This window comes from Bos mutus, chromosome 14 (genome assembly GCF_027580195.1).
Source record: "Bos mutus isolate GX-2022 chromosome 14, NWIPB_WYAK_1.1, whole genome shotgun sequence".
Lineage (NCBI taxonomy): Eukaryota > Metazoa > Chordata > Mammalia > Artiodactyla > Bovidae > Bos > Bos mutus.
The window spans coordinates 18,265,229-18,278,248 of NC_091630.1; the positions used below are offsets into that span (position 1 = coordinate 18,265,229).

At 39.8% G+C, this 13,020-nt stretch overlaps 1 protein-coding gene across 5 annotated transcripts in view; it reads right to left on the reverse strand.

Annotated features, from left to right (window-relative positions):
- SNX31 (sorting nexin 31) overlaps positions 1-13,020 on the reverse strand; it is an 81,786-nt gene that overhangs the window by 13,143 nt on the left and 55,623 nt on the right. For all 5 annotated transcript variants that reach the window (XM_070383054.1, XM_070383053.1, XM_070383051.1 and 2 more), the window contains 3 exons: positions 12,632-12,724; positions 8,597-8,800; positions 566-679 (listed from right to left, as the gene is read on the reverse strand). In XM_070383054.1, coding sequence (XP_070239155.1) covers positions 566-679; positions 8,597-8,800; positions 12,632-12,724 — 411 coding nt within the window. The remainder of the gene's footprint in view (positions 1-565; positions 680-8,596; positions 8,801-12,631; positions 12,725-13,020) is intronic.

Sequence of the window (13,020 nt, forward strand, 5' to 3'; positions counted from 1 at the left end):
TTAAGTAGTTGCAACAGAGACCATATGAGCCTAAAAACCTAAAATGTTTACCACCGTTGATTCCTTGAGAAGTTAACTAATCCATGGTCTAAGTCACTGATAGTTGAGTCTTCTGATACTTGGTAAATAAATTTGTTTCTAATTTATATGAAAGCTTTGGTGACGAGTAAAACAAAACAAGTCTGAGAGCTGGCTCACTGGAAAATACCCCGATGCTGGGAAAGACTGAAGGCAAAAGGAGAAGAGGGCAGTAGAGGATGAGTTGGTTAGATAGCATCACCAACTCAATGGACACAAGTTTGAGCAAACTCTGGGAGATAGTGAAGTACAGGGAAGACTGGCGTGCTGCAGTCTATGGGGCCACAAAGAGTAGGACCTGACTTAGCCACTGAACAACCATAAAATAAAACCAAAACAAATAAATGGTATTACAGGCCTAAAAGTGCATGTGCGGCATACTCTAATACTCTGCTCCACTCGGGTTAGGGCAAGGTGCTTTGTCCACCCCAGCATGCAAGAGAGCATTTAGCACTGAAGGTTTTCCTGCTCTGCCCTGAGAACTTACCTGTTTGGTGTAAATAACAAACCACCGCCAGTGACTGTCCTCGCAATACTGAAATCTGAGCTCTAAGTTCTGGTTGAGAGTTTGCTGTGGCCCATCCGTATCCAGCAGAGTCCCCTACAAAGGAAAAGATATTACTTGACATTCAGCAGGAATTTAAATGGCTATTATGTGCTGCACAAAATATCAAAACAAGTGAGAATATCCCTATTCCCAAGATGCTATCAGTCTTTTGGGGAGCCATGAATGTACAATAAATCATCATAGTTTGATATAAGTATTATAAGGGAAGCAAACACAGGTTATGGAAGTGAACAGGATGGACATCTAATCCAGACTAGGAGGTAAAGGAAGTTCTGGTGGGGTGGGAGTGGAGGGAGAGTGTTATCTGAGCAGCAGGAAAAATTATCCAAGTTTGTTGTGTGTTTTTTGAGGGGTGGGTGTGGTGATAACAAGTGTTTCCCAGTAGAAGACAAAATAAGCACAGATGCACTGAGGCACGGGGGAGCTGGGCACTCTGGAGTGTGGCTGAATCATTTGCCGTGACGGACGGGGCGCTGAGAGAGGAAGGGCAGGGCCAGAGCCTGGAAGCCTGGTAGGAAGCACCTGTGATTTTTGCTTTACAGCATCGATCACTTTTTCTTCTAGTACTAGAGTTTCAAATTCCCTTGGGAAAAACTTTTCACTGTGGCTCTCAAGCTAGGACAGTCAGGAAATGCTGCTCTCTTGGAGGGTGGCACGTGACCCAAGCTCAAGCCAACTGGATAAATACTCTGGATCTCTCATTTGATTCCAGGGCAGAGGATCCAAAGAGCAGGTCCTGATAAAGAATCCCTGTTTTCTAGAAATCTTGAGCTCCTCTGGTTCCTGGTTATCCTGAACCTCTATTTCAGTCTTTTTTTTTTTTTCCCACCCTTTTCTTTAAATCAGTGCATTATCTCACACCCCTCTAATAAATCCTCCCCCCACCAGGCTAGAGCCAGAAGTGTTGGTTTCTACTATTTGCTACCAAAAGATCCCTGGCTGTTACAGGTTTTACAAGCTAAGTGAAGGAGTCTGAACTTCATCTTAAGGGCAACAGGCCATTTTGTTAAAAGATTTTAAAAGCTGAATAATAACACAAATTTGTATTTTAGATCTATGGGTCTGGCAGCATCAATGTAAAAAACTGAACTGAGAAACAGCTGTTTTCAGACATAGAACAGCAGAAAATGCAGAACTGTCAACGCTGAGAAGCAGAAAACAATAAGGTGAGCCCTGTGGTTACCCAGTTTACTGCCTGGAGGAGTTTCCAAGATTCAGTACACGGAGGGAAACCCAGAGTCCAGAGGTCTTGTTAAGTTGGTAAGAAAGAGACAAAAATCTGTGAAGTCATGGTTAGAATTTATGGGATAGAAGACTAAAGACAAAGTTTCAAATCTCTTGGCTAAATAATGATTTGTGCATGCGTGGGAGATGCACAAATTTGCATCTGGGAAGTCTGGGGAAAGAACCACTGAAAAGCAGCAGGTTGAACAATTCCAAAAGCTCTTAAACCAGCCTGGAAATAGTTTCTATCAACCTGAGTACAGATAGCATAATAAACAAGACATGGAGAGTTCTAAGAACGGCAGCTATTAAGTAAAGTACTAAATTAGTCCTCCAGACTTCTCTTGATCTGCCTTAAGAAAGCTTAAAAGCAAGTCTTAAAAAAATAAAACTAATTCCAAGTAATTTAATTGTGTGACAGAACAAAATTCAATCTTCTTTAAAGGAATACAGTAAAATCCAACATTCAACAACGTGAAATTCACAGTGTTTGGCATACCACAATAAATTACCTGGTGTGCAAAGTATGAGATAAGCGTACTCTGCAAATAGGAGAAAAATCAATCAATAGAAATGTCAGAGCTGATGGAATTAGTAGACCATAATATAAAAACAGTTATTTTAAATATGCTCCACACACCAAAAATTTAGAAAAAATAGCATGATAAGGAGAGAAATGGAAGATACAGAAGAGACCTTAATGGCCTTCTAGAGATGAAAAATAAAGTATAATAGTAGAAATAAAATTATAACAAATGGGAAAGACACACATTATATGCTACAGAAGATTGATGACCTTGAAATCATGACAACAGAAACCACCCAAAATTAAGTACAGAGAGAAAAAAAGACTGAAATAAAACCACAATGAGATACTACTTTACATCCATTAGAATGGCCATATTTTTTTAAAAAATTAGATAATAAGTATAGGCAAGGATATGGGGAAGTTGGAATCCTCTTATGCTGCTGGTGGGGATATAAAATGGAGAAGACACTGTAAATGACAGTCTGGAATTTCCTCAAAAAGTTAACCATAAAAGTTAACCACTATGGTAGAATTACCAGCAATTCCACTCCTCAGTATATAACCAAGAGAAACGAAAACCTATGTCCACATAAAAAAACGTATGCACAAATGTTCATAGTAGCATAATTCAAAACAGTCAAAAGGTAGAAACAACCATCAATGTACAAGTGGATATATCTGTACAATGGAATATTATTTAACCATAAAAAGGAATAAATACAGATATATGCTACAACAAGAATGAACCCTGGAAACATTAAGTAAAAACACCAGTATGGTTTTTTTTGAATTGTTCAACCTGCTGCTTTTCAGTGGTTCTTTCCCCAGACTTCCCAGATGTAGATTTGTCCATTGCCCACACACGCACAAATCATTATTTAGCCAAAAGATTTGAAAGATGCTCTCTGGAGCTCTTGCTCTATGTAAAACCCTTGTCTTTAGTCTTTTATCCCATAAATTCTAACCACCACTTCACAGATTTTTCTCTCTTTCTCCTCAACTTAGCAAGACCTCTGGTCTCTGTTTGGGTTTCCCTCTCAAAAAAAAAAAAAAAAAAAATTCACAAGCACCATGTATGATTCCATTAATATGCTAAGTTCAGAACAGGCAAATCTATAGAGGCAGAAGGTAAAGTAGTGGCTTCCTGGGCCTGGTGACAAGGAAGTAACAAATGAAGGGTCTGGAGCTTCTTTTTGAGGTATTCTAAAATTGACTGTGGTGATGGTTACACAAGTCGGAATATACTGAATGCTACTGAGTTGTACACTTTATATTGTGTGGAATGTGAATAATATCTTGATAAAGCTGTTGCAGAAGAAGGGAATGATGATGTGGTATTGGTAGAGGGATCTATGCCTCCCTCTGTGTGTCTACACAAAGATCGATGGAACAGAACTAGACCCACACAAATGTGCCCAACTGATTTTTTACAAAGGTATGACAGCAATTCAACTGAAGAAAGATAGTCTTTGCAATAAATGGTCCTGGAGCAATTGTACTTCCATAAGCAAAAAAGGGAACTTTGGCAAAGAATTTAGACTTGACACCAAAAACACAATAAAGAAAAACAACTTCATCACAATTAAAGTCTTTTGCTCTGCAAAAGACCCTGTGAAGAGAACGAAAAACTACAAAGTGAGAGAAAATACTAGCAAGCCACATATCCAAAAAAGGACTAATATCTAGAATGTAAGTGCTCTCAAAACTCAATAGTAAACAAAAAATCCAATTGGAAAATGGAAGAAATTATGAAGACATATCACCTAAGAAGATACCCAGATGGTAAATAAGCACATGAAAAGATGTTCAACATCGTTAGCCATGAGGGAAAGGCAAATTAAAATCATAATTGAATACCAATACACACTTGTCAGGATGACTAAATAAAAAATAATGACAATACCAAATGCTGATGAGAAAGTGGAGAGACTGGCTTGCTCATCCATCGCTGGTGGGAATGTATAATAAATTGGCTCAGCTCCCTTGAAAACAATTTGGCAGTTTCTTAAAAAATTAAACACGCAACTTCCAGCAACTACAGTCCTAGGCATTTATCCCAGAGAAATGAAAACTTGTGCTCAGACAAAAATCTATGAATCAATATTTATAGAAGCTTTATTCATAATAGCTAATAACTGGAAACAACCAGATACCTTTCTTTGGGTGAGTGTTTTAAAAAATTGTGGCTGTTCTATACCATGGAACATTGCTCAGCTGCCAAAAGACACAAACTACTGAAATATACACACCAAGCTGAATGAATTTCCAAAGAATTATGCTGAGTAAAAAAAATTCCCAAAGACTACATACTGTGTGGAGATCCAACCAGTCCATTCTGAAGGAGATCAGCCCTGGGATTTCTTTGGTAGGAATTATGCTAAAGCTGAAACTCCAGTACTTTGGCCACCTCATGCGAAGAGTTGACTCACTGGAAAAGACTCTGATGCTGGGAGGGATTGGGGGCAGGAGGAGAAGGGGACGACAGAGGATGAGATGGCTGGATGGCATCACTGACTCGATGGACGTGAGTTTGAGTGAACTCCGGGAGTTGGTGATGGACAGGGAGGCCTGGTGTGCTGCGATTCATGGGGTCACAAAGAGTCGGACACGACTGAACGACTGACCTGAACTGAACATTCTTTTATTTTTTAAGGTAACAAATTCCTTGCTTTTATTTTATGTTTACCTCCTAAACACAGTCAATTCTTGTTGTTCTATAGTTCTATAGCTATGTTCTATAGTTACCATAAACACTGCATTAGTGAGTTCTGATACACAGTCCAAGGGGAAATATAGGTTTAGGTCACAATATCTTCATCAACTGACTGGTGCATAACCTTGTTTTGTGTGTGTGAGTGTTTGTTTTTTCTAACTGAGGTTATAATTGACGTGCAAAAAAACTGCACATATTTAATGTACACAATTTGAAGAGTTTGGACATATGCATGTCTCCACGAAATGATCACCACAATCAAGTCATAAATAATCCATTACTTCCAAAAGCTTTATAAAATATTCTTGAAATGACACAATATGAAAATGGCAAACAGGTTAGAGTTGCCAGGGGTTCAAGAGGGATGAGAGTGGGAGTAAGTGGGTGCAGCTATAAAAAGCTAACATGAAGCATCCTTGTGATGATGGAAACGTCTCAACTTTTCGTTGTATCAACGTCAGCAGCATGGGTGGTGATACTGTACTCTAGTTTCGAAAGATGTAATAATTGAAGAAAAGTGGGTAAAGTGTATGCAAAATCTCTGGACCATTTCTTTCGACTACATATGAATCTATAACTATATCAAAATTAAAAGTTGACCTTTTAATGAAAAAGTCATTAACTGTTGAAAGCAGAAATAATTATAACACAGCATGAGGTTTATAATATATGTAGGAATAATGCATGGCGACAAATAGCACAAAGGACGGACGGGGCAAACCGAGGCACGACTGTTGCGAGGGTTTAACCTTCTTGTGAAATGATGTAATGCTCAAAAGTAGACTGTGATAAGTTAAAAAGATGTATATTAAAGACTCAAGTAACCATAAATTTAAAAGGTGTGGCTAAAAAAACAATGGAACAAATGAATGTCTAAATAATAAAATAATCTGTAGAAGACATGAAGGAAAAAACTAACAAAATTTAAAGAAATGGACAAATCTACAATTATATTTGAAGATTTTAACACTCCTCACAATAGCTGATAGAACAAGTAGAGAGAAGTGTGTAAGGATAGAGGAGACTTGAACGTCATTAACCACTTGACGAATTGATATTTATAGGGTTAGAGTTAGGGCAACATACGCATTGTCAACAGTGGCAGCGTATACATTCTTCTTGAGTGCACACCGAACATTTCAAGATATACCAAACGTTGGCCACAAAACAACTTCCCAGAGTTTAAAGGGACTGAAATCATATGATGTGTTTTATTCTTCTGACCCCAAGAGGGTAAGAGTGAGGCAGTGAGAAGGGTTAGGAGGCTGTGGGATTTCATCCAGGCAGCAAATGTTGAGATCAAGACATGAGGGCAGAGAGAAAAGGAGAATCTGGAAGGACAGCAGTGCCATAGGATGATGCGAAGAGCTGACTCACTGGAGAAGACCCTGATTCTGGGAAAGATTGAAGGCAAAAGGAGAAGGGGCCGGCAGAGGATGAGATGGTTGGATAGCATCATCGACTCAGTGGACATGAATGTGAGCAAACTCCAGGAGACGGTGAAGGACAGGGAAGCCTGGTGTGCTGCAGTCCATGGGGTTGCAAAGAGTCGGACACGACTGAGCAACTGAACACCATCACCACCACCAGTGTCGTAGAACAGATAGGTCTGTCTGCATCAGCAGTTAAAAATGTAAGATAAGAGAAAAGTTAGGGGTAATTTCAAAATTGCTGATTTGGCAACTAGGGGTGGTGGTGGAAATCCTATTTACCAAGATAAGGAACACAGGAGGAAGAACCCTAGGTTGGGCATATGGGAAAGGATGAGTCCGGTTTGGGGAAAGGATGACCTTGAGGTGTCTGAATCACTTGGCGAAGATGTCAAGAATGCAGTAGGAAATACTGGACCTGTTGACAGTCATCTGGGAAAATGACTTCAGGAGATAAGTAGAGGAGAGATTCTAGAAATGGAACCCCAGGAAACACCAGCATTTCAGGAGTGGTCAGAGGGAAGGCAGCCCACAAAATTAGAGGAGGAAGCAGGGGGAGTTGTGAAAAGGAAGACGTGATTGACGTATCAAATGCTGCAGACAGGCCTGTCTCTCTACCTTCACAATACTGAGCCAGCTAAAAAATCCCCATGGGTTTCATGGATTTAGTAGCTGGGTGTCATGGTTGCTTTAGTAGGGTTTGTTCTCTACTAGTTAATCTCCATTTCCTGTGTAAATGGGATAATGCCTCTTAGCTCACTGGGTTATATTTAAGAACTTAAGTAAGAAATGCTACTTTTTATAAATATTGACCTTTGTTTTCCTCTTAATGAAAAAAAAAAAAGAATTAAATAGCGTACGTGTCATTGCCTAGCATAGCTGGTACAAAGTAAGCACTCAGTAAGTCTGGTCAGAAAGCTCTCTCTTGGAAGGACATGGCAATGCAGGTGTGATGCCAGAGATCCTTACGAATAGCTCTGCTGGACTATTTACAATAGCTAGGACATGGAAGCAACCTAGATGTCCATTGGCAGATGAATGGATAAGAAAGTTGTGTTACATATACACAATGAAATATTACTCAGCTATAAAAAAAAAGAACACATTTGAGTCAGTTCTAATGATGAAACCAGAGCTTATTATACACAGTGAAGTAAGTCAGAAAGAGAAAGACAAATACTGTATATTAATGCATATATGTGGAATTTAGAAAGACGGTAATGACGATCCTACAGGCAGGGGAGCAAAAGAGACACATGTGTAAAGAACAGAATTTTGGACTCTGTGGGAGAAGGCGAGGGTGGGATGATCTGAAAGAGTAGCATTGAAACATGTATATCACCATATGTAAAATACGTGACCAGTGCAAGCTTGATGCATGAAGCCGGGCACCCAAAGCTAGTGCTCTGGGACAACCTAGAGGGATAGGGTGGGGAGGGAGGCGGGAGCGGGGTTCAGGATGCGGGGACACATGTATATCCGTGGCTGATTAGTGTTGATCTATGGCAAAAACCATCACAATATTGTAGAGTATCCCCAATTAAAATAAATAAATTAATTTTTTTATTAAAAAAAAAAAAAGAACAGCTCTGCTGGCAGCATCCAGTTTCCAAGCATAGAGATCTTGTTGGTACTGAGCACGTATTAAGTGTTCAGTAAATGGTAGCTGTTATTTCTACATGTTGTTACTACTTTAGATACCCTTCGAGCAGTAGAGAAGTCTGCTGTTGGAAGGTGAGAAGAGGAGTGTCTCTACAGCAAGAGTGAGGCACTTGTCCCAGATAACAGGTAGGTTTTACCACTAGGTGATGCTTTGTGCGTGCTCAGTGGTGTCTGACTCTTTGCAACGCCATGGACTGTAGCCCACCAGGCTTCTCTGTCCATGGGATTTTATGATGCTTACTGTGGCTTAGATGCCAGTCCACTCAAGGTACTGATTCAAATGGCAAACCTGTCTCCCTGATACCAACACTGTCATCCAAAAACACTAGGATTTTTAAAATCGTGGATGAAGGCTTTAAATGATGGGAAAGGCAAGGTGCCAAGATACTCACAAGGAAAGTGACCTGCCAGCACTTCACTCTGTCCATCTGGAAAATGACGTCCTGGGTCTGGTTATCAGGCAGGGTTATGCAGCAGCTGATCTCATTATTGCCGACGGAAAGAAGGGCCTGGCAGCCGGGCTCTGGGTGGTCACAGGTGCAGGGTTCCAGCCGCATGTACCCATAATGCTGGACCTCCCGGGCGAGCTCCAAAAACTGCTCCAAAGCGGGGTGGGGACGGAGAAAGCAAAAGACTGCTTGAAGCGGATGAAAAATCTCATGTCAGAAGCTACTGCCATTCTAACACAACACCCGGAATGGAGTCACAGTGAAAGCACCTTCTTCTTTCAGGTGACGCAGATGAAGACCACGCCCCATGTGCTGACAGGGCTGCCCAAGTTCCTGGGCGTGTGCCTCCTCGTTGACCATCATGTCCCTGCTCTTTTTACAGGGTTCAGACATAGTGGAAATAAAATATTCAGTGTGTGAACGATGAAGGAAGAAAAGAGTAGGATGTCATCGAATGAGTAGTTATGATTCTATCTCAGTAGATTAGAGCAGCAGAATAAACAAAAAGTGAATGTTTAAGATGCTGTGTTTAAAAAGAAAAACAACTAAGCTGAGATCAAATTTTTACAGGCTGCTTTATATGCTGGTGGTATTCACTGTCAGAGACAGAGGTGTTGGAAATGGCAATGAAGTGAGGCCAAGAGTGAGTCTGCTAAGTCGAGTTTCACGGCCCCAAAGTGCCAATGGAATGTTGGTGATGTTTAAGGTTTAGCTTTTCCCTCTGCTTTTATTGTTACTTAAAAACAGAGAACAGCTGCAGGTCACACCTGTGGTCCTGGCATCCTGTCCTGCTAATGTCTATTGAGGACCTTTCGACAAAGTGATCATTGGCGACTGCCTTCAAGTAACCTGCTATCAGTTCAGTGACCTCCACTTTGTTCTTCCAGCCTACGCCATGGTCCTATCTGACGGGGTGGAAGATGTGTGTTCAGAGAAGGTAGTTGACACCTCACCACATGGTTAAATCAGAAAGTAGGCCACTCAGCGACAACCTGACTCTTTCCCAATCCTTTCCTGAAGCAAGGTAACTTACATCTCCCTTTTGAGGGCTACATGAGCGCTCTCTGATAAAGAGAAACGCCGTGAGGGATGGGCGACTCTTGGTACCAGGTGGCGGAAGGATTCCAGGCTCCTGTCCCTCCCGGCCACGTGTCGGATCAGCTCATTGCACTGAGGCCCATGCATTCAACTTAGGAGGTGCGTTCAGCTGCTGGACCTCCCTTTGGGTCAGTGGGAGACATCAGAAATGACAGGTGGTGGGTAGATGTTACCTGTGTGATGGGGACAGGGGCTGAGTAATCCTGCCACTGAGCATTCAGAGTAGTTTCATGGCTCTTGCTACAAAACTTCTTTTGTATTATATGGTATAAATTCTTAATTGTTTATTTTACTCTTTGGTAACACAAAAAATTTGTAATAAACTGTAATACACTCTTGGCTGCAGTGCTCTATAAGAGGTGAAAGTGTTTTTCATTGAAAGTTAACCTCCATTTCTCTAAGAAGTTGGTGATCAATAAGTAACTTGCTCAAAATGCTAGCTGGCACCTGCCATTCAAAATGAGGTGGGCGGGGAGTACTGATATTACTGCCTGTGTGAAAAGTAGAGGACAGAAATCTAAAAGGATTATCTACTTGAAAATAAGTTTTGTTTTCTTATTGGACACATCACACAGCTTGCAGGATCTAAGTTCCCCAACCAGGGGTTGAACCCAGGCCATGGCAGTGAAAGTGCCAAGTCCTAACCATGGAACCACCATGGAATTTCTGAAATTTGTTCTCTTAAGAAGTACCTGAAAAAGATAATTTAACACGTAGAACTGCAGAAGGTATATGAGCTTTTGGCAAACTTACCTGCAGACCCGTGTAGTAAACATCTTCAATTCTGTGGGCATATGAGCACTGTTGCCAGTACCCACCTCTACTGCTCTAGCACAAAATCACCACTTGACAATACACACGAGTGAGTGTGGCTATGTGCCAATAAAGCTTTATTTACACAAACAGTGGCCCAGGGACCAAAGTTCAGTCTCTCTCTGATTTAGATCAAATGACTGCTCCTTTAAGTTAATTTCACTCATTTTCAATTCCAAGTTTTCTTGTACATGTACACAAAGTAAAGCAAAAGTTGTTAATGTGTTGACTCCATTAGCAGGAGAACTTTTACAAACACTTAAATAACATTGGTTTTAATAACAGTATGCTTAGATGCTTCAAGAGAAAAATCATTTGTTAAGTTGAATAATGGTTCAGTTTTTTTCAAGTGAAAAAAAAAAAAAAAACACCTCAGCCATACCCTGTCCTGAAGCAGTACACGTGAGTCTGACAAATAAGACATATTTTAACAAAATAAATGGCCTCTCCTTCATTGTGTTATCTTTTTTATTCTTTATATTTAGCCAACTACTAAAGCACTGACTTCAAACAAAATGCAAAGAAAATTTAGAGGACTAAATTCATGCACTCAAAGTGAGAGTTTTTAAAGATCACTATTAAAATAGTATGGTAAAATGATGTAAAACATTCAACCATAGAAAATAAACTTTGTTCTATGGCAAAAACACAAATTTTGTTAGAGCATAGCAGCATAGTTAAAAACAACGTTCTTACTAAACTAAGAAGTTTATAGGTCAGAAATGTCCTTAGAATTGGTAACTGTGTCCAAAGCAATAGCAACATGATATTCATCAAAATAAAAGCTGTAAGTATAAAAATTTGCAAACATTCAGAGAAATTGAACTCCAAAATTTCTGAGACAAAGCTGTAATGGAATACCAATGGGAAAGTGGGAAAGTGTTAGACGTTCAGTCATGTCAGACTCTTTGCCACCCTATGGACTGTAGCCCTCCAGGCTCCTCTGTCCATGGGAATCTCCAGGCAAGAATACTGGGATGGGTTTCCATTCCTTTCTTGAGGGGATCTTCCCAACCTAGGGAAGATTCTTTACCATCTGAGCCACCTGGGAAGATTTCTCAGTATGCTGCTGCTGCTGCTGCTAAGTTGCTTCAGTCGTGTCCGACTCTGTGTGACCCCATAGACGGCAGCCCACCAGGCTCCTCTGTCCCTGAGATTCTCCAGGCAAGAATACTGGAGTGGGTTGCCATTTCCTTCTCCAAATTCTCAGTATACCAAGGGGGAAAATACTAAATCATGACAGTATATGCTTTTTCCCTTTTTTTTTTTTGCAACTCATCAATAAAATTCTAAAAATATGGTGACTTTGAAGGATGGCTTTCTCTATCAACCTAAGTATAAATGAGTTACCTAAATTTTATTTGCATTTTCTTCAAAATCAGTGCTTTGGTGAGGAGCATTGGTAAAATATAAAGGTTTTTTAAAAAAAGATAATACAATGAAGCAAAGACCATTTCTTCTGTTAAAATATAACTTTTCAGACTCATATACTTCTTGGGGGTATGTCCGTTGGTACTGTACCGTCTTTATGGAAGTTTTAAAAACGAACATTTAGAAATAATGTGAAGAATAATAGAACATGGATTCAAGACAGACAATGTTGGCTGCTGTGTTCAGGGACCTTCAGCCAGGAACCATACCAGGTGTTGGGAACACAGAGTATGTATTATATAAATTAGATGGACTCAGTCCTGGGCTTCGTGGTGCTCGCTGCCACAGTGATTTATAGAAGCAAATCCTGGAAACAATCTGACTTCCAATAATAGGAAATTGGTTAGCTAAATGATAACATAATCATAAAATGGAATACTCTGCATCATTAAAAATAATGCTGAGGGTCTATATTAATTAACTTGGCAAAGGATGCACACTATATTGTATTTTTTAGAATCTTTAAACAATAAGACTTTATTAATTTTATAATAAGAAAAATCAATGAAGGTATTCTCATTTTTAAGCCCCATTTTTAGTGCTTGATGGGTTTATAAATTACAGAAACAGCTGAATTCCAATATGTTTCTCTAACTCCCTTCCAAGAGATTTCTCTTGGTGCAATATTTCATTCACCTTTGTTTGGTTGTCTTCTTTCTGGAGAGCCTCTAATTTCTGCCTCTGCACCTCTGTGGGTTTGGCCCATTCTTTTTCAATGTCCTGTATTGCCTTAAAACAATATAAGTTGTAAAATTAGCAAACTTAACAGAAATGAATTAACCTAACAAAAATATACTCGTGTATGAAACCCAAGTGGGCATATATAAGGATTTAGCAGGTTATAAAGGTTACATTTAAAATTAATTGGGTGTGGGTACAATGGTTTGTGTACAACTGGTAGCACTTGGAAAAGAAAAGAAAATTTTCTCTTTCCCCACACCACCCAATCAAATAAACACAGATAGGTTAAAGATTTGAATGTAAAAACCATAAAAGAACCAGAAGAAAGTAAAAGTGAGTATTTT